Source organism: Varroa jacobsoni, unplaced genomic scaffold, assembly GCF_002532875.2.
Source record: "Varroa jacobsoni isolate VJ856 unplaced genomic scaffold, vjacob_1.0 scaffold_75, whole genome shotgun sequence".
NCBI lineage: Eukaryota > Metazoa > Arthropoda > Arachnida > Mesostigmata > Varroidae > Varroa > Varroa jacobsoni.
In genome coordinates, this window is record NW_019212977.1 from 366,748 (window position 1) to 389,817 (window position 23,070).

Below are 23,070 nucleotides of genomic sequence, written 5' to 3' on the forward strand. Positions count from 1 at the left end.
TTAGTTTTAACATTGCTGAAAGAGCCATAAATGTGTGTTGTCTTAAAGAAACTAGCAAACAATTGTATGACGTAGATCTGTGGCTCCTCCAATGCCAGCAACAGCAGGAATGCATAGCTAAGGCGTTCTTATGTCGTGTTATGTTAATGCTACCACTACATGACAGTTCTCTCTGTCTTTTTTCGTCGATAGTGGGTGATCGTAGGCGAACACCATCCGTGACAGTGAGCGTACGAGCGAGTGGTTAGAGTCTAACTTGGTTGCAGTACGAAGCTGCCCCAAACGCATTGCGTTGTAGCTTTGTGTGTCTTTCTGCTTGTCGAAAGTACGAAGAAGTAGGTGTTATTCGAAGCATCAGTAGCAGCAACTTAATCGTCCGCAACAGCGACGGGTCGTGCGGAAGCTGCAGCTGGTGTTTATTTGGAACAACATTTACAGCTACGCTATAACTTGCAGTTGTAGCAATATAAGGTCGTTATACGATAACTAACTACTACTACTATCACAATAGAACAATATTAAGTCATCGGTGAAGCGTTAGTGAAGGCCGCGAAGGTGCTGTGGAACCATTCAGTGACGAACAGCGGTGGCTAACAACCGTCAGACAACTTAACATTGCCCGCAGGACAAGAAGGCCAGCAGCCTTTGATCGAGTATAGAATAACGACGGTGAACGAGGAAGTTCGTCGCTACCGTGCTAGAATGGTGAGACACTAGTAAAGTAGTGAGGATCTGTAACTGGCATTTTATGTTTTTGTCGTGAACGGTTGTCGATCAGCAAACAGGCGACTGACGGTGTTCGTGAAAACGGTGACCGCTGCTGCTACTGCGCTAAGACCAGACGGAAGGGATGTGTTAGCAACGTCGGCAGCAGTAAAGAGCACGAGGAGAGGCTTCTATAGTCGGTTAGAAACCAAACGCGGACAGGCAAGGAGACAGTCGTTGCTTCTTGAGCGCGTTTTTGCGTCCTGCCTCCCTAACGACGGTGATTACGGATTGCGCAAACGTACGTACACCTCTATCTGATGTATATGACAAGGGTGTATATGCGTCGCGTCGGTTGCCTTCTACTTCGTCCCGTAGAGTAGCTTGTGAGTCTTCTAGCATACCTATGTAGAGACAGCGTGTATAGCAAACTACAAGGCGGATTCTATAGAACCTAGCGCAGATCCGCTGTGAATATTTTTGTGTGTCGTTGGCGGTCGTTATGCATTGTGGGCGATAATAAACAATATGATTATGTTGCCAAGCCTATAGTCGATGTGTTTATTCAGGAGGTTCACGGTGCGCTGTTGTTAACAACCCAGCATTCAAGGGTTCTGAAGAACGTTTGCTAATACCTCAATCGTACCTCGTCTTAACAAACGTCAGTGGTGAACGAAGACAACAACGACGTTGCCGTATAATAGCGTTACTGAATAGACCCACCAAACCTAAACCACATAGGGGAAGGTCTGTATGTGCATCTTGTCGTGTGAAATATCGACCCATGATAGAATGGAAACGCCAAGGAACTCCCGAGTCAAGACCCATCATGAGCTGCTTCACAGCAGAGATTTTCAGTGCTTTTGCTGTCTGCACGTCCGTACTGGTACGTAAAGAAGTATAATATCGAAATAGAACGATAGATAGATAAGCGAATAGACAAATGTTAAAATTAACAATGATATGTGTATAAGTTAACTTCTGAAAAAATCTTCGAGCCTTTTATGGGCTACCGTTACACCCTGGATGTTATTATAGACAGCGACGCTATAACTTTTCGACGCCGGCACTTTGCGCTGCATCTATGTTATTCGGTTAAAGCTAAGCTTGATAGAGCCGGTCAGAAGTACTATTAGATACGAAACATTTATCCGAATCGAGGCCTTGACAACAACGAAGAGAAATGAAGCAACGGTCTGCTAATGAAGGGTCGGCAAGAAAAATGCGAGACATGGCTTGATTTTTGTCACTGCCTGTACCAGCCTGAGTCTAGCTCCTCTGAAAGCGTTGGACTAGTAAGAGGCTTAGTTGACGCATAACTGTACGCATAAGTATCTAGAAGGAATAAAAGACAGTAAATAAAACTATATATATATGGGATGTGTGGCTACCATGAGAGTTCGTTAGATTTATAAGTTAGTCATGTAAATTCTTTTACGAACGACACAGCTAAGCTAATCTGTCTAATATATATCGTGGGGCTATGAAGCAATTCGCGCGCTTTCTAATTTGACGAAAAACTGCAGTGGAACCGTGGCATCGCAATACCATAATGCCATCATGGCTGATAGCGTCTATGTGAAGTCTGTTGTATGATATGGGCACAGGCTTTTCAAGCAGCCGTAACATTGTGCGCATTAGTTCCTCGTCATATTGGCCGATTGATGCAATACGTTTTTATGGGACGTTGCAGTGGTCTGATGATATACAAGAACCATTCAACTAGCAAGACTACGTATCGAACGGGCGGGTGACGGTTGGGTGTGGAATAATACGCTTCTACTAATCAACTTTATCGCTAAAATTGGTTTATGGGTAGATGTTTTGACGAGATAATCCTGCGAAGGTAACATTTTTAGTTTGAGAAATTAAGTTTCAGTATCTTACGTCTTCAGTCGGAATCGGAATAGTAGGGTCTCGGATGTACGTTTGATTAAAACTAATAATAATAATTAAAAATATTTGGATACTAAGCTAACGCTGTTCTGTTTGATACGTTTGAAGTCATTTTATGAACTCATTAGTCACTTCTCTATATTTATTATCTTACGCAGGCATAAGTGAAACGGCGAAAAAATGTTCTTTTTTGTAAAAATCGAATGTGATTAGCTTTTATATATAAAATTTTGTTAGCTACTAAATCTGAGAAAAGCAATCGTCTCAGTTCATACATAAGTTGAGATCGAATATAAATGCAAATATTTGCATATAATATGCGACTAGTGAGGTAAACTACATGATATACAAATAAAATAGTCCTTGCATTCGATTAATCTATGACAAATCTTGAGTTAAAAAGCATCAAAATTGATCTATTCTATGAACGATCGATATTTGCGTTTGTTGATTGGGTGCTTCCCAAGCGCAAATCTTAGCGTTTATCTGTGTCCTGACAAGGCGGAACGCCTTGGAAATACATACATTAGTGTGCGGTTGGCGTTATGCCATGCGTTTCATGAATGTTCTGTGTTTAATGGGTAATGAAGCTCTACGTAATTCGTTCAATTAGAAACGCTTCGAAAAGCTATATTAATCAATTTATTGTACGCCATTTAAAAGACATACGTTAGTACACGCTTTACACATCTACGTCATCATATTCATAAGGCTTTATATGTTATCTAAATAATGAGCTTATATAAGGGTTTGCTTTATAGGAAAACAAGCTTGCTAGCTTTTGTTAGGACAGCCCAACGTTACCTGTTGCCATATTTAGTTCATCCAGATCCTGGAATACATTGGAGCAGTAATGCTCACTATTCTCTATTTCAAGTTTTGCTTCTGGTACCTGTGTTAGGGTAGCTCCCAGTACGAAATAAAGTTTGTCTATGCTCGGTTCGAACGTAGACACGACGTGTTTCCAAAGTTAACAGGTAAATACGGTACCCACTAAGCTATTCCAAAAGCATACACCTTGCTGACAACACTGATATTGGATCACTTTCCAGTATAGAGGTTTCCGATGGATTAGCTTTACCTATAGTTTCCCAACAACACTTGTTGTATTAAATGCTTTGTCCACAGTGAAAGCACGGTTTCGTCATAGATCTTACTTGTAACACGTTCAAATTTGCTAAGCGATTGTGAAGTTGCAGTTCTTTTACGACGTCATGCCACAACGTGACTTGTTAGACAATATATAAATTTTAAGCAGGGCATGTATGTCATGCATGTGCTAGCTACGTTAAACAGAATAGCGTGATTCTTATGCGTAAGCATTCTTTTGGCAGTCTACAAAACATAATCGGTTTTTGGCACGCTAACTCTTATCATCCTATGCAATCAAATGAGCATTAGTCGAGCAGTATCGAAGTCTTATTTTGACTAGACCAATTCATCGAAACGTGTTCATTTACTGAGTCCCAAGTCCTTGGACATCTGCGCTCGAATCGAGCAGACATGCGAGTGGACGTTTTTTCTTGGGCTTACTATAATATATGGAGTATGGTTGATCTCGATAAGTGTCATCTGCGCAACTTTCAACAGAAAGATGAAAGACGGCTTGGCCGATATATTCATCGTTTGTTATGAATTCTCCACGACGCGTTGCTCTGAAGGTAGCTAGCCGCGAGCCGGAACACTTATTGGATAGTCTGACCAGCCTCGTATTCATCTGCCATATTACTTTAGCATTTTGTCGCCAAAGCCATTGCTCCCTAAACCTTTCATACTTAGATTTACCACTTATTATATCGATGAAAAGTAAACGACCATGCGCTGTTTCGGTACAGCGCTTATGTTTATATAAATGTCCGCTATATATTGTTCATCTTTACGTAATAAGATAGCTCATATGTAATAGAATTACAGCACTGCGGCGTTTAGATGTTAGAGACCATTGGCAATAGATCATGGGATGGACATCAGTTGCATTTGGCCTGAGTGGCAACTTCTGTAATCTATCCGTCTCGGTTAAAAAACACTTCGTTCATTTATTAATGCGTACCCGATGCACAAGGCCCACACATATTTTTCTTTAAAAAGTAAAATGTTTTTGTCTAACTACAGAGTAGGTGTAAGATTTAAAGCTCTGTAAAACCACTTATGGCTTTGAAACCGGCATTTCTTTTTGCCATTCCACCTCGCGTCGCTTCTTAAGACAGACATTTGGATTTGGATAATCCCGATGAGAATCGTTGTTCTTTAACTCTCATGCAGTTACAACTGATCAGCATTTCGACGAGAGTCAGTATTGCATATAAGGCTATACCTAGATTTTTACCGTCGTGTAAATAGGGTAACCGTCATTATATTTCGCATCTTCAGAATTTTCGGTTTTATTTATTTTATTGTAATAATTATAATTTTATTACAAAAGAGGCCTGTCTAATTGGTGGCTCGTAATATTGGTACCGGTACGACGATAACTTGGGCCGTATCATCTTGGCTAACGCCTCTTCATGGTCGATGATTTGATGTTATATATGTGTATTTTTCACCTCTTTCTTAGTACAACGGATCGATTTGCATATTGCATCCCTAGTTCCAGTTTCCTGTTCGACGGCTAAATTCGGCGCCGTCATTTTAGGCTGCAGCGCCTGGTCGCATGCTTCTCAATTGCATGTAGGTAGATTAATGGCAAACCGTTCACTATAGATATTGGGTTCCGTCTTAGAACAGCTCGGATATAAGTGCGCAAGAAAGATCGGCGTTATTGTGTTCGTGACTTCGTATATATACAAAGTAGCGAAACGCTTCGTAGTGAAGTAGTACATAGTGTTCAAGGAACGAATGGACAGACAGAAAAAGATAGGGGCATGAAATAAGTGAAATTTCTGTTTCAACCATCGTAAAATAGCATGGCACTAAAGACCTTCACTAGTATCGACACCAGAGCCGTCATCCAACGATGTCCAAAATTTTACATGTTGGTTAAAATTACTCACACTTTTGTGAAACGTTTTCAGAGATGGCGGGTTTTAACAGGCATTTAGAGGTGACGGTGTACAGTTAACCTGCAAGTGACTATGTTATACCGCAATAGAAGCGAAGTCACACGCAAAAAGGGGCCTATTCTTAAACAACTTGCCCATGTCGTTGGTTGTGTAAATTTCGTGCCACCACGGTACTTATTTATCACGCCACTCGTTTTCCTAGGTCGTTTATACAATGCTGAGTGTTAATTTTCATTAAATCTACAGTTTTCCTGTAAACATAGCAAAGTTGATAAGGCGCAGCTGCATATACCTGAATATTTTGCGTTCTGCGTCCGGCATCACTGTTAAGCATTCAGTCAAACGACTGGTTCGCAACAGGCAGCGAAATATGTTTACAGCCGGATTTGAACCCAGGCCACCACGTGTAGTTCGTGTGGCATGCAAACACGTCAGTCACTAAGGAATCACGGGGACGGATTCTTAGTATTATGAAGTACACCATATCTCAGCGTACGTTGACATTCTTGTCTTTACGGTGGTAACTATACCACCCAAATTAGGCAAGCAGGAGTTACAAAACTTGATGAATGGGAAACTTAGTATTAAAATTGTAGTCCTTGGTTGGATGTTTGGAAGTAACTGAATAGCTATGCCAATAGTTTTGCTGTTTATTTTCCGACGAGTCAAAATCGAAATGGGTGAGCTTTGAAATGCAACTCTCTGACTATAGAATAATAATAAATGTAAGTATAATCTACAGTGACTTACTACGTAGTGGGATCCAGTAAAATAATGTGGAGATTACTAGTAATTGTAAGAATCTGGCAAGCGGTTGCAGATTATTTCATAAATACATACAATATGTACTTTTACGTTAGAGAAAAATAATGAGCAAAATACGGTAGTTTTACTATCTTCCGCTTTTTTTTTGAGATAAAATGGAGCAGTCGTCGTGAAACTGTTAAATATCAAGCCAAAACTTGGAAACCGTCTCCACCTAATGGCTAGGCGGGGAACTGGCTGTTGAATGGTATTCCAGTATTCGAAACAAATAGCGTTTCACTCTTTACTTACCAAATATTCAATACGTTTAGGGTTAACGAACAAAACATTTGAGAAGCGTATGCTTTCAACGGAGTTTTCACTTGCTTCGCTCCATAATCATCACATATTCAAAGCGGAACCGTGAACTGTATAATTCCTTAATATATGTTATGAATTTTGTTCCTAATATATATTTATTGCGTTTTGAAGCTACATGCCGCAAGCTACAAGTGGACCGTTTGATGAGTTAAATTGGACCAAACGTTTGTAACATCGATGGAGTCGCTTTGCTTTCGTGTTACGTTACGGCATCCAGAGTGCCTCATGAGCAATAATGTAGCCTAACTGGCGACGACAGTACGCTTCCATAGGTTAACTATCTAATTTCGACGAGCGTACGATTTTTAAAGGTTTTTCGCAGATGTACATACATAGGTAATTATGTGCATACTATCGTCTACAAAAATAGAAATTTTGTTAATTTTTTTTATCTTGTGTTATATTTTAGCGAACTGCACTTGAATAACCATAAACCAATTGTAGCTGATTCGCTGATCATGAAAAAAGCTACTAAAGGTTTATAAAACAGTTGACTATAGAATCGCTGCGTGCTTTTTGGCGTTACCTTCTCTTTTTGCTGTTAACACACTCTCTCTATTTGGCTATTACTGCCAGTGTCAGTTTGTACTTGTTTCGATGTACCTCTTAAATCTAGGCAACGTTTGGCCTGTATAAGTCCTGTGAGGGCTCTCAAAATATGGCATTTCAATTGCCTTAATTTATTTTATTTCATTTAGTATATAATCAAGAGAAAAAATTACTTTTAATACTTGCCTTGAATATAAACAGTTTGTCCAGTCTGTCCTAAAATTAATACACTTGCTCCCAAACGATCTGTCTGGGTGATAAGGAGATACAATGTGTGCGGATTTCAAATTTAAACGGGTAATTGTTTCGCCACGACGACCTTGACTGTGACATATGCCAGCGTATGAAGTTAACGATATTCTAATAAAAAAAAAAGCAGCGATTGCGTCCAAGAGTTGTGGTTTGTGTGCTGATTTCAAAAAGAGTGCAAATATAAGTAATGTAATATATGCGGCAAAATGCCTAACGAGTTTTTGCCATGAGCCTCATAAGTATTTGCAATGAAATATAATAGTTGCGCGTCGACTAACAGAATTCGGAATGGCTTTCTCATAACGTACCGCATTTAGATGCGAAAGTTTAAGATCAAACGTTGTGTCTGGGTATTTTAATTTCTGTGCCTTAATAATCTTATAAACGAACTGCTTGAACTGAAACAGCTAGTACCAAAGGCAAATTTTATATTTACATGGAGAATGCAAGGAGCACTAAGAAAGCCAGTTAAATGCATTTATTGTACGAAGGTTGTTAAACGTTTAATTTGAATTAGAGCATAGTGTTTTTTCTTATTGATAAAAATGAATGTTACTTGAGTTAACTGTTCATGTAGTTTAGTTTTTTCCGCTGTGACGACAACTTCGTTAGTTGATAGCTATACGAGCATACAATAAAAATATTCTTTACAGAGCCTTGTATAAGAAGGATAATTTAGTTCATTAGTTGAGAATAGAACAGGTTATATCAGAACATATGCGGAGCCTTCAAAAGGATGAATTATGTCAGTGTCACTTTCTAAATAGGATTTGCATCGAAAGGGTCGTACCTTCAGACTTCCTGCCAATCTATGGTCTTAGTAGAATTCGTGAGTTTATCCATAATAAATATTAGTTTCTTTAGTATATACGTTCATGTAACGATCAAAGAGAATTGTATGGAAACTATCATTCTTATTGCCATGCAAGACGGCAGTTTGTCGTAGCATATGTTCTTTATTCTATAAAATATTTATGCTTTGACCATTTATAGCTGGTTAATTAGAGGCACAGCCATTGCTGATGATTATTTTGACTTGAAGTAACGGCTTACTATAAAACATAAACATAAATAATTAAAGCCCGACTTTTATAGAAATATATATCCACATCTTTCAATTAACCTTCTGATAAATCTATATTGTTAGGTCTTGTTTTCTGATTGAAGTATGCCTAATGTAAAACGACTTCCCGACTTTTATGCTAAAGCTAACTTTTTTTTTAACTAATCTTTTCTTTAAATAGGAGTGATTCATAATGAATCACTCCTATTTAAACAAAAAATCTCGATTTAGTCAGCGTTTTTGTGACACTGACGCACTTCGTAACCTGCTTCTTTAAAACAGCTAGAAATTAACTTCCGGAAAAAAGAGCAAAGCTTCGAACGTATCTTTGTACTTTAAAAAAATTAAAAAAGTTACACTACAATCATAAAATATTAGATTGTCACCACCAAACTCGTCATAGAACTTATCAATGCCTAGCATAAATGCCTTTACTCATTATAATTGCTTTCTCGACCATTCTCTGTTGTTTCGATATGTCAGCTAACAGTCAATGCGCGCATATTTCAAGCTATATACGACCTAATTGTGCATTTGTTGGAGCCATTTACGCTCTGCTGCTATAAATTCGTCAGCGGAGCAATTCGATGCGGTGATAACGGTGGATCGGAGTGGACGTTTATCTCTGAGTTGGCTTGACAGACATTTAACAAAGAAAACGTCAAAAGGTGAATGAGTCTGTCGAAATGAGTCGCTTACCAGCTGCTGCTTTGTTTACACCTCCAGTCCAGTCGCTCCTATTGACGTTACTATGATTACCGTCAGTAGTAACCGGGGGGGGGGGGGGTAAAAGTTCTTTCACTACCGCAAAGAACTATTATTTCTGCGCTACTGCGTAGGCTACCAGTAAGCAAATGCGCAACACTATAGCAACGATATAGGTCTCTGGCCTAACTGTGGCAATTGTAGTGGCACTACGGTAAGCATGGCATTGCGTATTACTAAAATTACTTTCGATTAAAATTCTAACGATTGATACCAGTGAAGCAAGTTATCACTAGGCGTTGATAGGATTGCGCAGTGGGCAATGGGTGTGTTGTCGAAGTGCCGTTATCTCTAGACAGAACACGTCTTGACGAGTGAGAAAAGTAAAGAGGGCTTAATTTACGAATTGAAATGTTTTTGGTAAACACAAAAGTCGTTAATCGTCAACAGTTGTCAACGTGATTTTCGTTGACTACGTCCGTCCATTTGTTAGACTAAGGGTTCATTTTTGAGGGCTGACTATAATGCACGTGATGTTGAAGCACGGCCAGCTAAAACCTGATAGGCTTTTCCACAATACAGTTTAAACACAGTTGTCTATGAGTTAAGTACGCTGGTTCACACAACAGAGTTTTCACGCATACATTTGTACATCAAATGATATATCGGAACGAACGATGCTGATGGCTTCTTTGGTGCTTGTAAGCGGTGGTCGGCGTTGTTTAATTTTCAAAATGACAAGGAAGTTATTGTCGTCAATTTACTAGTAACCAAATTAATATTTAGCTTAATGGGATGAGTGAACTTTTCCCATCGGGCAAAGGTGTTTGACCAATTAACTTCATCTTCCACGCGGACCTATCCATGAGACATGTCAAGCGGTCCAAAAAATCAGCCTACTCCGTCCATTCGAAAATGTCAAATTATGTCTGATAAACCTGCTTTTTAAGATTTCTGGTAGTGTAAATAATAGATAATTGAACGCATAGGCTAAACAAAGCCGCGGGCTTAGCCTTATGCCTGTTTCATCGTGAATTAATTTATTTTATGCGCTCTTCAGGTTAACGAAAACTATAGATCAAGTATACATTAATAGTAATCTTGCTATAAAAACCCTGCCCCACTTAACCAGTTATTTTTCTATAGTTATTTTATCAGTATGTTTTAGTGTATTCGCCAGGAGACTTAACAACTTTAAATTTATCTAGTTTGTGACATGTTGGCTTTTTATACATGTAATGTGACTGAAGGTTTTCTAGCGTTGGCAGACTGACTTCGTTGTCGCAATGTACACGAATAGGGGACGCTGTCGGCCGACTTCTAAGGGGCGAATGTGGTCTTCAGTTGACGTTTAATAGACATTGCGGCTAATAGACGAAGCGAGTTGGCTAACCTATTAACCCTATTTACGAAGCGTCATTATTGAGTGAGGTTTTCCTGAATAGCAAAATAAGGGGTATTTACGCATAATAAATTAAATTAAGGCTGGCTATGTTCCCAGGACGACACTGAATTTTTTTTCTTATAAGTAGTGCATATTCTATTGAATATTTATATACATTTAACTGACATATTTCATTTGGCATATTGATCCCATTTCCGAGACGTTACAAAAGACGTTACAGCGCTTTTTAGCTTTCTCCTACTTATAATAACTGGTTGCGCGTATTAAAACAAACAAAAATGTAATAGACATTGAATGATGATTCTATTCGTTTCGATTGATGTATTAACTCTAATCCTGGAACGTCATCAAAAAAAGCTTAAACTTCCGTCAACATCCCCCCTCCTAAATAAGCTCACCTGTAAAAAAAAATGTTCCAGCATCATATCCTCAAAAAAAAAAGAACCGTCGTATTCGCTTTTGGGTTTTTTTCACCCAAACCAAATGTTTACTTCAGCTAAAAGAAGACGTATTGTGTTACTACTCGACTGGTCGAGATCTATCGACCAGTGTGAAGATTTAGCATTAACAAAGTGATAACGTAGAAATGTTCAATGTTTCTGGTATATCTTTCATAAAATTTGTCAAGCAATATAAAAAAATGTGTCATCACGAAAGTGTTTCTGTATATCAGTCACTCAATTGATACGCAGAAAGCCGCTTGAAAAACCCCAAAATTATCATTTCTTTATTTTACATTTATCTCACTGGCGACGAGACAAATTTTCATCCGACTGCCTTTTTCAGTCTTTTAAAGTTCAAATATCAGTTTTATATATATGGACATGTATCGTGTGTGCTCAGCTTGTTGAGGTCTATCGATTATTAACAGAAAATCTCTTTTCAACATAGAGCAAGAATGATCCCTTTTACATAAATTTATTGTTATTAGGTAAACATCCAAAAAAAGTTCTCGATAAAACTTTATAGTCTATTTCAGGCCCAATAATTTTCTTACGAGCGTGTAAGAGATCTGATTATTGATTTCACAAAGTGACTAAACAAGCATTACGGGTGAAAGAAGCTGAGTCCCAAAAAAGTATTCGCAGAATTGGGAAAAACAAAGTGAAATTTTACATTTTATCAGTTATGAACTACTGAAGCAAAAATCACCGATTTACCCTTAAATGTAGAAAACACGAACAATCAAAAATTTTTTAAATTCAATTGTACATAAATTCTGTAAAACTTGAGAAGACAAAGAACTTCCTAATATAAATGTATTATTTTTATTTTCAACGAATGTCAAATAAATCGTAAGAAAAAAAAACGACCAATTTGGCCCAACTTTATTACGCATATGGAAAAGCCAAACTCCCCCGGTTAAGAAGTATTGATTCAACCGGCTCCATCTAAGATTCATGCCTTTACAGGACAGAACATTTCCGATAAGAAATCGGCCTAATTTGATCTCTTTAAACGGCCGATTTGCGCTCGACGACCTAAAAATTGACGGACGTAAAGTCTTAGTAGTATCAGGAAAATATAATGGTTTGCGAGCATCGCCTCGCATCCATTTGACCGGTAATTGGTTTACCTGATATAATTTGTTCACCTGGGGTAACAGAAAGCGCAAACTGGTTGCAAATTAGTAGTGATCTTATCGCAGTAACCATAATCTAACTTAGACGATATCGTAATGCCGTTCTTTGTAGACGAAGGCGCAAACTTTTGCCCAATCGACACTTCCCAGGAAAGAACTCTGCGACCCACAAAAAATCAGCGCAGTATATATCCGTTTTGGGGCCGTTTTGGGTTAAACAGTTGACGAACCTAAATTTAGCAGTACGGATATATTATAAGAAATCCACCAAACGCTAGTTTATTGGGAGTTTTCCATGGCAATGACTTTAAAATATGGCTGGTTGTAAACAGATGTACAAACGCCAAACTAATGTTTACATTTAAATAAGTACGCCGAAAAATGTTTATCTTACACACAATGGTATGACAATAATGAAGACGATAGATCATTTGCCAGCTGTCAGCCAGTCTCAATTTTATTTGCAATGTTTGTTGTATTGAGATGCAGAATGATTGCTGTGTTAATACTCTATAATTTCAATTGAAGCGCGGGAAAATATAATGTTTGAACTGCTTGCAATTGCCGGGTATTCGGCATTATATTCAGCTGGAAATAGAGATAAAACCGCCATGGAATCTCTGCAACGAAAAGTGGAAGTGTGGAGACCATTTTTTCGTTTACCTCGCGTTTTTTTTTTTAATTTTCTTTAAACCATATAATTGTAAATAAACGCCTAAACGCGAGACGTGGCAAATAAGGGGTTGGATCTAGTGAACGTCCATGTTTTACACGTCGCTTCAATCCATTACGCGCTCGTTTTAAACAAACGGAAAACATCACACGTTACTCAAGATGAAATCTAGAGATTCGCACGTCGAAATATTACCGTCTGCCGCGTCACGGCTTGTTGGTAATGAAGTCACGCTGGACACTTTATAATTAAAGGAAGAGAATAATACTATTAAGCGCATTATCGATTACTGGAAGCATAAGTGGGTCTCCACTACTACAGTATGCAAACGCTCTGATCGATTATTTGGAATTTGACATTCGGAGTGTAGTAGTGGGGCATTGTTTCGGCAATACATCTACGTTCTGCAGAGAGCACAGGAGATGTGTTCGCTTCATACTAACTTTGATGGCTTGAGGCTCTCAAAAAATTTCTCATAAAAATTCAGATAAAGAAATATGCGACAAGAAGACATGAAAATCAAATGGGAGTCAGATTATGATCTGCTTGCTATCCCAAGCACAGTGCATTGATAAATCTCGTTCACTGTGGCGCGCATACAAACATGCTCTACTATAGCCATTCAGTAAAACTTAGACATTTGAGTTTGAAAACGTACAAATGTTAAAATTTCTGACGAAAACATATTACTGACGACGATTGGTTTTTCAAAGACGTGTCCTAAGCCTGACGCCACTAAAAACTAACACAGCTAGGTTCAACAGCGTATTGGATTAGTTTGAACTGAATTGTTTTAGGTCCGTGTGGAGAAGCTATAAAAAGGGGCAAACGTCATGCAACTATATGAGTGCCTGTAATTAGTGCTAAAGTGAGGGGTTCGTTTAGGTGAAGGAAAGTTAACTCAAGGTGGTATTGGTTTTAAATGCGTGCGAGTAATACTTCCTTGAAGTACGTCCATTATAGCCGCAGGAGCAAATTTAAGTTATTTAAATTAAAAACATGAATGCAGATTTTAGGTAAAACACGATATACAATAAACTGTCATGGTTTTCCTTTCAATGCAGTTACGGTGTTCATGGTACTAGAACTACATAGTACATGTGGCCGATTGGACGCCCGCTACTTCTACGCATATAAATCACTTTAAATTTACTTCACTGATTGACACGTTGTTATTCTATGGAACCCAACAATTATAAAGGTGATAATACTAGTAATATGGCATAGATATTAAATATAGCTTAACCTGAACTATTACGCACAAATATTCGATTGGAATGCAACAATCTGTGTATATTGACGTTGCAATGTAAGGAAATAATCGAGCTTGAAATTCAGGAGTGTCATGAAATAGCTTCTCGTCATTGTGTCACTCTATCTATATCAGTGAATACATGTCGATGGCATTTGCTGTATCTTCGATTTTGTATCTAATTTAATTTTATTTTCTGGTTCCTTTCTCTGAATAGGCACAATCGCACTGGGCCTTCTGCACGTGATGATGCAGATGGCTATCGTCGCTGTGATCGCTACCGCCCTATTGAATCCCGAATTGTTGAATGATGGTAACGCTTCGAAGGAGACTCTTGTCGAGACCATCGATTTGGACCAGACTCGCATCGACGTCCATCAGACTACTCTTAAGCAGCTATCAGCTACGATGCGTACTACGCGGCAGGGCCTCTACTACGAGCTGTTGCAAAGCACGTTTTTCGGTTTCGCGTCAATGATGCTCATGTATGGGGCCATCTGGGGTCAACCATCATATCTGATGCCTTTCTTTGTCATAATGTGCTTTGACTTCGCCAATGCGATGCTGCGACTCGTCGGAAGCTTTGCGGAACGTCACGTACCGGCGCACGCCGGGGATCCCTCGAGCGGTTTCTATGTCATGATGACGGTAATTCTACGGGCGTACCTGCTCAATATGGTGTGGTCTTGCTACAAATTTTTAAGGCTTCGTCAGGAGCTTCTACGCAATCCACCGGCGACAATAGTAAGTCAGCCGCCGACCGTTCCACGACCAGCGCACGGGTCAAACGCTGAGGCTAGCGTACTTCTACCGGATTATGAGGCCACGCAGAAACATCCGTATACCTTCTATCCAGCTCCACCTCCGCCATACGCGACAGCCGTGCAGATGCCCGGCGTCGATCAGCTGGTTGCTCCCCCACCTTCGTATCAGGACATCGCTGGAACATCGCAGCAACAGTTACCCCAGTCTCAATCGCAACTGCAACCGCAGCCATTGCGAGTGGTCGTTCTGCCAGAAGCGACAGGGGTCCCACTGGTAGTCGCTGCAACACCTGCGGCTGGTAACCATAGAGCAGCCACGGGAGGCGAGTTTGAAGACGGCGTTGGCAGTGCCATTATCCGCGCAATATCCGCAGATGAGGCTCAAGCGGGCGATGCCGTGGGTGAGACCGATTCTCCACAATATTCAGTACTCGCCAACCAAGAGACTCAACCCGCTACTGGTGTTTCGAACGCGGCAACAGCATCATCCAAGAAAAAGGAGGATGGGAAGGAGAATGCTGCGAAAGCCGGAAAACATAACGACACGAGCGAATAAGCCTGTGTTTACGTTTGTGCCCTTTCACGTAAAAAAGAATAATCGTCATTGCTATTTAATGGGAACACATTTCATACTAGCAACAAAAAGGACTATAGGGAAGTGACAAACATAACGAACGTATAATGATAAAGATTTCGTGTGACACATCATATGGATGCGTCCGCAAAATAAGTACCGTTCAGGTACGGGCGGATGTAATTCAGTGTTCAGTATAAGAAAAGGAAGAAACGAAATTATTTGTAAAACAAAACAAAGCTATTAAATAAACGTGGAACCATAATGAAGACGGAGGGATACGGGAATGATAAATAGTTCGTACAGCGAATCCGCACAAGCCTCCACGAAGACCAGATGCGATCAAGTGGATGAGCTAGGGCAGAATGAGGCTCTAGTCGATTTGCCGTGGAGGCATTGAACGCTTTAGGGGAAGGTGATATTTTGAATTCTCCCAACAGCGCTTACATATGATGATGGAGGTGGCATTGATTCTTTGCCGTGATTGTCACCGCACTGCTAGATCCCGTTCAACTGAATAATGTGGAAAAGTTCGTTGAGCCCATCAACGATTTTACGAGTATCGCTTAAAACTTCATTGAGACACCCTTACGAAGCTACCAACGGAACGAAAAACAACAATCTTAGTAGTCGTTAAACACGTTTGGGGTAAGGCAGACCCGGAAAAAAACCGTAAATAAATATTATTAGAGCCATGAAAAACCGGAATAGCATCGCCGACTCTGACATATGTAGTTTCGATAGAAGAGAAAAATAATTTTAGTATTGCCTGTAAGTATTCAATAGGCGGAACAACTGAACGGATGTTCATCCCTAAAGGGAGAAATATTTTTGGACAAGATACTTTATGGTCGTGACGCGCCTTGGGCAGTATGACCATGACACCTGTCGAATTCGCAAGGCGTCTTTCATGGCCCATTTCGTTTCGATTTGCTTATGTTCCTACGCCATCAAGTGTTACCAGTGTACCATTGGCACTCTCCCCTCGGCCCTCTTGCGCAGGGCGCTTTTGTGTAACAGATTAATTCAAAAGCGAGCCGCGTATACATGAAAAGTTGATTAGGTTCCGTGCTGCCGTTAGTCACAGGCTTGAGAAGTGCCGAGTTTTGTCTTCTTATCTGTTTTTTTTTGTTCAGCTTAATGGATTTGAATCAATTATTGCCCATCGGCAGTTTCATTTGGTTGTTTCTTAAGATCCCGTGTTATTTGCTCCTAGTACAATTCTTTATAAATTTTCTTGTATGCGTTGAACCGAATTTAGAAAAAAATTACCATTATACAGTCGAGAAATTTGTCTGCTAACTAATTTCACCGTCATTTTGGCATGAGAGCTAATAAATCGATAGCGTTATAAAATAAAAAAAAAAAAAAAAAACACCACTTCGCTAAGATTCTAGAGCACTGTTACTCTGAACGTATAATTATTATTAATAATATTACAGCGGCAACAATCGTGTTCAGTGGCAAGAAAGTTAACTGAAGAGAAGTTCCACTACGTATAGATTCACGTATATATAATTATGACACAGACAGAAAGCAGGCCTTTGATTACATTATGTAACTGCTATCGACGATTACGTTGACGACAACAATATGTATTATTGAGCAGTGTGTGATCATATATCTACCATTATACATACATATGTATGCGGATTAGTATGTGAGTGAAGATCACAGGCAGGCACAGCTTTTTAGTTACTCGGTGCTCAGCCCTACAACCAGAAACGGTAACGACCGACTCGTTATGAGCAGTGACAATTTTGATGGCAATTTCTGCGAGTGATATCTTTTGGGGAGCGGAAAGTTCAAATGTTACTATACGTCCTAATCAATATGCACACAACTCTGAAATATCGAATACAAGATAGAAATTCAATCAATTTGATCAGACTTTTCTGCCATACAAAAACATTATGTATAGCATATGAAGAAAGGCATATTGTAGATAAACAAACAACTTTGTTTAGTTTCGAATTTAAATCTAGACTGTTATCATAACGTCTGTTAATACTGTTCGCAAAGATTTTAGAATTATCAATAGATGGAAAAAGATAAGGCTTACGTAATCCACATATTGTATCAGCTCTTAAGTATATAGATCAATTCTTCATAACAACAGGAAACGTACCTTTTTTACATTTAGATGATAAGTACAGCTTAATGAATAAGTGGCCCATAACTTTAGGACTCATTTGCTGTTATCTTCCACCAGCTGCAACCTGGCTGCTGACATAAAATTTCGACGAAACTTAAAAACTGGCAGGCGACGACGGCTTTTGTTCTATTTGATACCGCGAGCAGAGAAGAAACCTCATCTGTTAAAGCACAACAAAGAACTACGAATTTTATGTTACCTAGCCGTGATAAAAACGAAAATAGGATACCATATCGGTTGCCTGCAGTTGTTTCTGCCGGGACTAGCGTAATAGGCGTTTGATTAGATAGTTTGTTATTCTTTTTTAAATCACTCTATTACTTCTCTATGAAACATGCGCGGAGCAGCTGTTACACTGTCTTGTCTATTTCCTTGATGAATACACACATGAGTGGGATATTGAAGACCATCGTTTTTAACACCGGCATTGGGGATTGTAGCGTTCGTTTTGCCTTGTCGACCATGAGATGCATAGATAAATAAATAAATAAATATCAAGAGTTTAAACATGCTAGAATGAAATTCAGGCAGAAATCTAATGAAGATAAGAACGTGCGCCAACAAATTTAACGAGCTTGTACCACTAACGCCAGTCCTATTATATGTGACGTTGCGAAGGGCGATATTTCAGTGGCCTTTAATCTCATATACGGTATAATTAAACAACTGGATTTTAGCACTGCTCTTTTATGATAAGCCTTCCGTAGCTGTTGATCTGTTGTTCCGTTTGTATTTATATGATGCACAGTTGTCATTGTGTTTTTGTACTGGTAAGAGGAATGAGTTATCATTTAGTTGCAATTAATAATTGGATTGCAGTGACCCGTTTGACAGTACATGACGCTTACGAATGGGCACTGCAGTGCCTGTTCTTATTATTGTAGTCCTAATATGACAGATGAAACAGAAAGATTTTGCTACTCCTGTTTTCATCGGATGTTACGCTGCTGTTGATCTCCGCACACAGCGGCCTTCCTAAGTAAAATGCTGTGACATGCTTATACTGCACAGATATATGTGAAGATACGTCTGGATTTAAATTCACGAACGTACGTAATAGCAAAAACAACGCCTCAAATAACAAGTAGCAAGAAGGACAAGAGAATCGGTAAAGCCTCTTGCGTCAAATAACGTTCAGATTTGAAAACGCTCCTATTTACTATAAATACATACTCATAAACAAGTCGGCCCTCTGATTCTCGTTCACAACCTGCAATCTGACTCTCGTACGTAATTTCCAGTGTCATATTCTTCCGATTGCGGTGCCCCGGTTTGCAGAGCCTTGTCTACCATGAGATACATAGTCGAGACAGTTGGTGTTAGCCTACGTAGATACGCTAAGATAGAAAGATATTCTATGTGATGGTGACCCGGTTAAGACAACCTCGTAAATGAAAAAAAAAACATGGATTTATCACACGCACTCAAAAACTTCTACGCTAAAGAGGGGAATATAGTTTTAGACTATAGCTGGTCGCTTTGATAGCAAAAAGAAAAGGTCTGTAGATTTGAAACGGTATCGAAACGTAAAACGGGAAGCGAAACAATGAAAATGAACAGGAAGACGGCAAATAAATTGGACCTGGAAACGGTGCGACAGGGCGTGATTTTTGACAGGTCCTTGTTGTTAACGTCAACGGTTGTCTTTTTAATCGTTGCCTATAGCAGCGGCGGGACTGATGAGACCTCATCAGCGCATCGAAAAGCAAACGATGAACATCTCTTTACAAACTATAATTGATTTCATTAGAGTAGAACTGGGAGAGAATAGCACTGCGTACGTATAAAAGTTATGCTTTGTCCCAAGCTATTTGTTTTTTCCTATCGTCTAAGATTGATTTTTCCACCCTTGCCGTCAGCCACCGAGAAGATTATCGACAATTTGCAGCTCATTAAGAAATATAGAAATACTTTGTGATGATCATTGCGATAGTAAGAACTATAATTATTAGTACTATTATTATCTTATCATAGCTAGTGTTATAGAGTAAGGAAAGCAGGCGGGCTGATAATGCTATTGCTGTTATTTTGACAACTAGATCATAATGCCTACAATTATACGGGGATAACGGTCACTTTTGGGAGACCAGAACGAAGACAACGAGAAATGTCGGTTGATAATAATAGACAAAAGAATCCCTGACGGGAAAAAAGAATGTCAACGGCAAATGAAAACGAGACACGAGGAGAAATAATCTACAACATACATCTACAACAAATTTGAATAAAGTATTTTGTTGGTACTCAAACCCAACTCTACTGTTTGAATATACTAGTATAAAATTAGAAATATGAGCTACTTATTATCCGTAGCATAATAGTTATTTAAGTAAATTTCATGCGAAGACCATAAAAAATTGTCACAGTGAACAGTTTATGTAAATCGTAAAAACAAGCATGGTAAAATCAAAAGGAATAATTTTTGTCTATCCAAGCAAACATATTAACGTGGATTTCAGCGCTTGTGATTTAGAAAAAAAATATGCACCGTCTACGCAAATTTTTGGTAACATCCAGTAGAAAAGAATTGGCGTTATTGGTATGTAAATGTTTTCTAGAGAGAAATAACCTACATTTGTCTTTGAAATTACAGCAGCGAGCATTTCTGTTTCATATCTGTGCCTCGTAAATGGAAACTACAACGAACAAAGTAGAAGGGTTATTCGTTAATTTTGTGCCGCCTTTATTAGATAGGTACCTAGGTTCACTAAAAGTTAGGCGTTTTAATTTAAATTTAAAAAAAAACCTATATATTCTCATTTAGAGATAACAGATACGTAGCAGATTACCTCTAATGAGGTAATTTTTTCTAATCTAACTTTTACGAGACAACTGGCTTCGTTCCTACAGTTAACATGACTGTTGCAGTCATGTTAACTGTATATAACAGTATACAAACAGTATACAACAGTACAATTGATATAATTGGGCTTTGTTGCATCGAAATGGGTCCGATTGGATTGGTTACTAGCGGCTAGGCTAAGTCTTGTACTGGGTTGATACGACCAAAATAATGATCATCATTTATTTACTTTTATGCTGCTTATTCTAAGATATAGGGGTACGCGAAAAGTATTCTATTGACATTGTTTTACCTAGGTATTTCCGCTATATATGATGAACTAGACGATTACATTTTCGGTTAGTAGCTTTTAGCCTAGTTCTAAAAACTCAGCGAGATCGCTAGAATTATTTAAGAATATATAGAGTATATTAAAGTATACATTTTACGTTTTCCTGGAAAAACACTGGATGGCGTCCAGGGCATTGAAGGAGATATCAATCGCTTTAGATTGCTCCGCTTCGGTTATTAAAAACACATACGAGAATTTTGCAAATCTGTCGGCCACATTCAACGTAGCCGATTGACTACTCTATCATTTTGTATACATTTTTTGAACAAGCACTAATTGGAGGTCCTGCAAACTTTTCACTGCCAATTACATCAATGTATCAATTGAATTTGGGATGGTCATATCTCTATGGCTTTGAGATGTTGATTTTACAATATATACAGCGTTGTCCTAGTGTCCTACACTCAATTAAAAAAAGTCAATCGAATCTAACAATTACATAAAAGTGTTATCAAGTAAATTGAACATTCCGTAGGCGCACTAGATCTCAACATGGAGGGGGCGTCATTGCGAGGCTGTTTTCTACGTTCGTCTATGCTTACCCTTGACTCGTATCTACTTTTCCTTGCTTTTATTTTCTCTATTTGCTTCTGCAGCAGAAATCTACTTCCGTCGTTTTTTTCGATAGTAGTCGTAATCAAATTTGGCTGCTACCGTTGTTGACTGAGCGTGTGCATCAAAAGAGCTTTTTTCGTCGGCGATTCCACCATGTCTGGACGCGGTATACCCCGTATTAACCGAATGATACGCCGGATCAGGGACAATTACCGTTCCGCCACTTCCGACAGAGTTGCCACCTTTAAGGCTTTCACCATACGAATCAATCGCGTCGTCACTGTCGCCGAACCCATTAAATATGTGGCCAAGAGTCGGTTCTGGATACCCGCCACTCCCGTACGTGGCCCCGTACGCGTGAAGACCACGCTTGTTGTCACTACTGCTGTGGTAGTTCTGAGGAAAGATGATATCACGCTGGATGAAGCCTTTGTTCCAAAGACCCGTTTGGTAGGGGTTATTGTGTCCGTAGCCAAACTCTCGGTGGAAATGCGGGTACGAGTCAAGTGTGACGACACGGATACGACGAGGCTTGTTGTAGTCCCCGTTGGCACCCGCCTGGAGATAGATCGTCATTGGGGGATGATTGTCGTCGCCGTCCTACGAACGCCAGATCGGGCGAATGAAACACATTGAAAACAAAAAAATAGACGGAAGAGAGAAATGACCCTTATAACCAGGGACAAACAAAAATAGCTTTGTCATGTAGAAAAATTATTAGTAGTGAGGGACGTGAGATGCAAGTTGCAAATGTACGAGTTCATATAGGATTTTACCAAAAGCGGGCTATTATCAGGTTGAGTTCGAAGGGGACCATGCCGATATTCAGTATATTCTCGTTTGCCCTGCAGACTAAATAGACAAACTGGACGCGTCATGGCTATCGCTTTTTTCCTTTGTCGACAAATAAAATTACATTGATCACAATACGACAAAACAACACGATTCTGTAAGAAGAAAAAGATTTGATAATTATGCTAGACGAAACTTTAAGTTAGAGTCTGCCTCGACGAAACGGTTGAAAACTGATGCTATAAAGAACCGGTTCTTGTTTCTTATATTGTGTTGCTTTAACAGCAGTTTTCCTACGGCTAACTAAAGTCATATGTTTTCATGATAGCTTAATGGGCAACGTATTTACGTTTTTAGATCTTAAGGAGATGTAGATTCGACTCCGGGCATAAACACACTTCGTCTTGTGCCGGGAGCCAGCCCTCTGATGAAATGCCTAATGGTGATGCCGGACGTAAGATTCTAAACCACCTGTATCTACGGCTTTGTACATTTTGCAAACCTCTTTTTTTTTTTATCAATAAACATTCTAGGTATAAACGCCTTATAACATCGGCTCTTATTATTCATAAGCGGCATTGCTGCATAAACTGCATTACATTACATTATAGACGCCCATAAAAAAAAAGCGGAAATTAAAGTAAAATGTTGTTGATTCCATTTGAATGGATTGTACCGACACCCAGAACGATCTAATCGCTATTAGAGGTAACGAATTCAGCTTTCTCTTAAAACAGTAAAGCATAGAATGACTGTAGTGGATGATCGTGATTCGCGAAAGAAGCTTATTTACTGTACAAATAACATATAGTAGTGTTGCAGGAGTTGATATGTAAGTATTGTACTCAGTCGCAGCTTGTCCGTTAGCCATGCCGTGACCTTAAGTACGA

The 23,070-nt window shown here is 39.2% G+C and overlaps 2 protein-coding genes across 2 annotated transcripts in view; one reads left to right on the top strand and one right to left on the bottom strand.

The window, feature by feature from the left end:
* LOC111263110 (uncharacterized) lies at positions 1–19,948 on the top strand. Its single transcript, XM_022837926.2, has 2 exons — positions 1–1,591; positions 14,424–19,948. Exons 1-2 carry the CDS (start codon positions 1,459–1,461, stop codon positions 15,524–15,526), a joined length of 1,236 nt encoding a protein of 411 aa, XP_022693661.1. The 5' UTR covers positions 1–1,458; the 3' UTR covers positions 15,527–19,948.
* LOC111263115 (uncharacterized) overlaps positions 19,510–23,070 on the bottom strand; it is a 9,191-nt gene continuing 5,630 nt past the window's right edge. Inside the window, exon 3 of the mRNA XM_022837948.2 lies at positions 19,510–21,988. Within this exon, the coding sequence (XP_022693683.1) occupies positions 21,437–21,988 (552 nt within the window). The 3' untranslated portion in view covers positions 19,510–21,436. The remainder of the gene's footprint in view (positions 21,989–23,070) is intronic.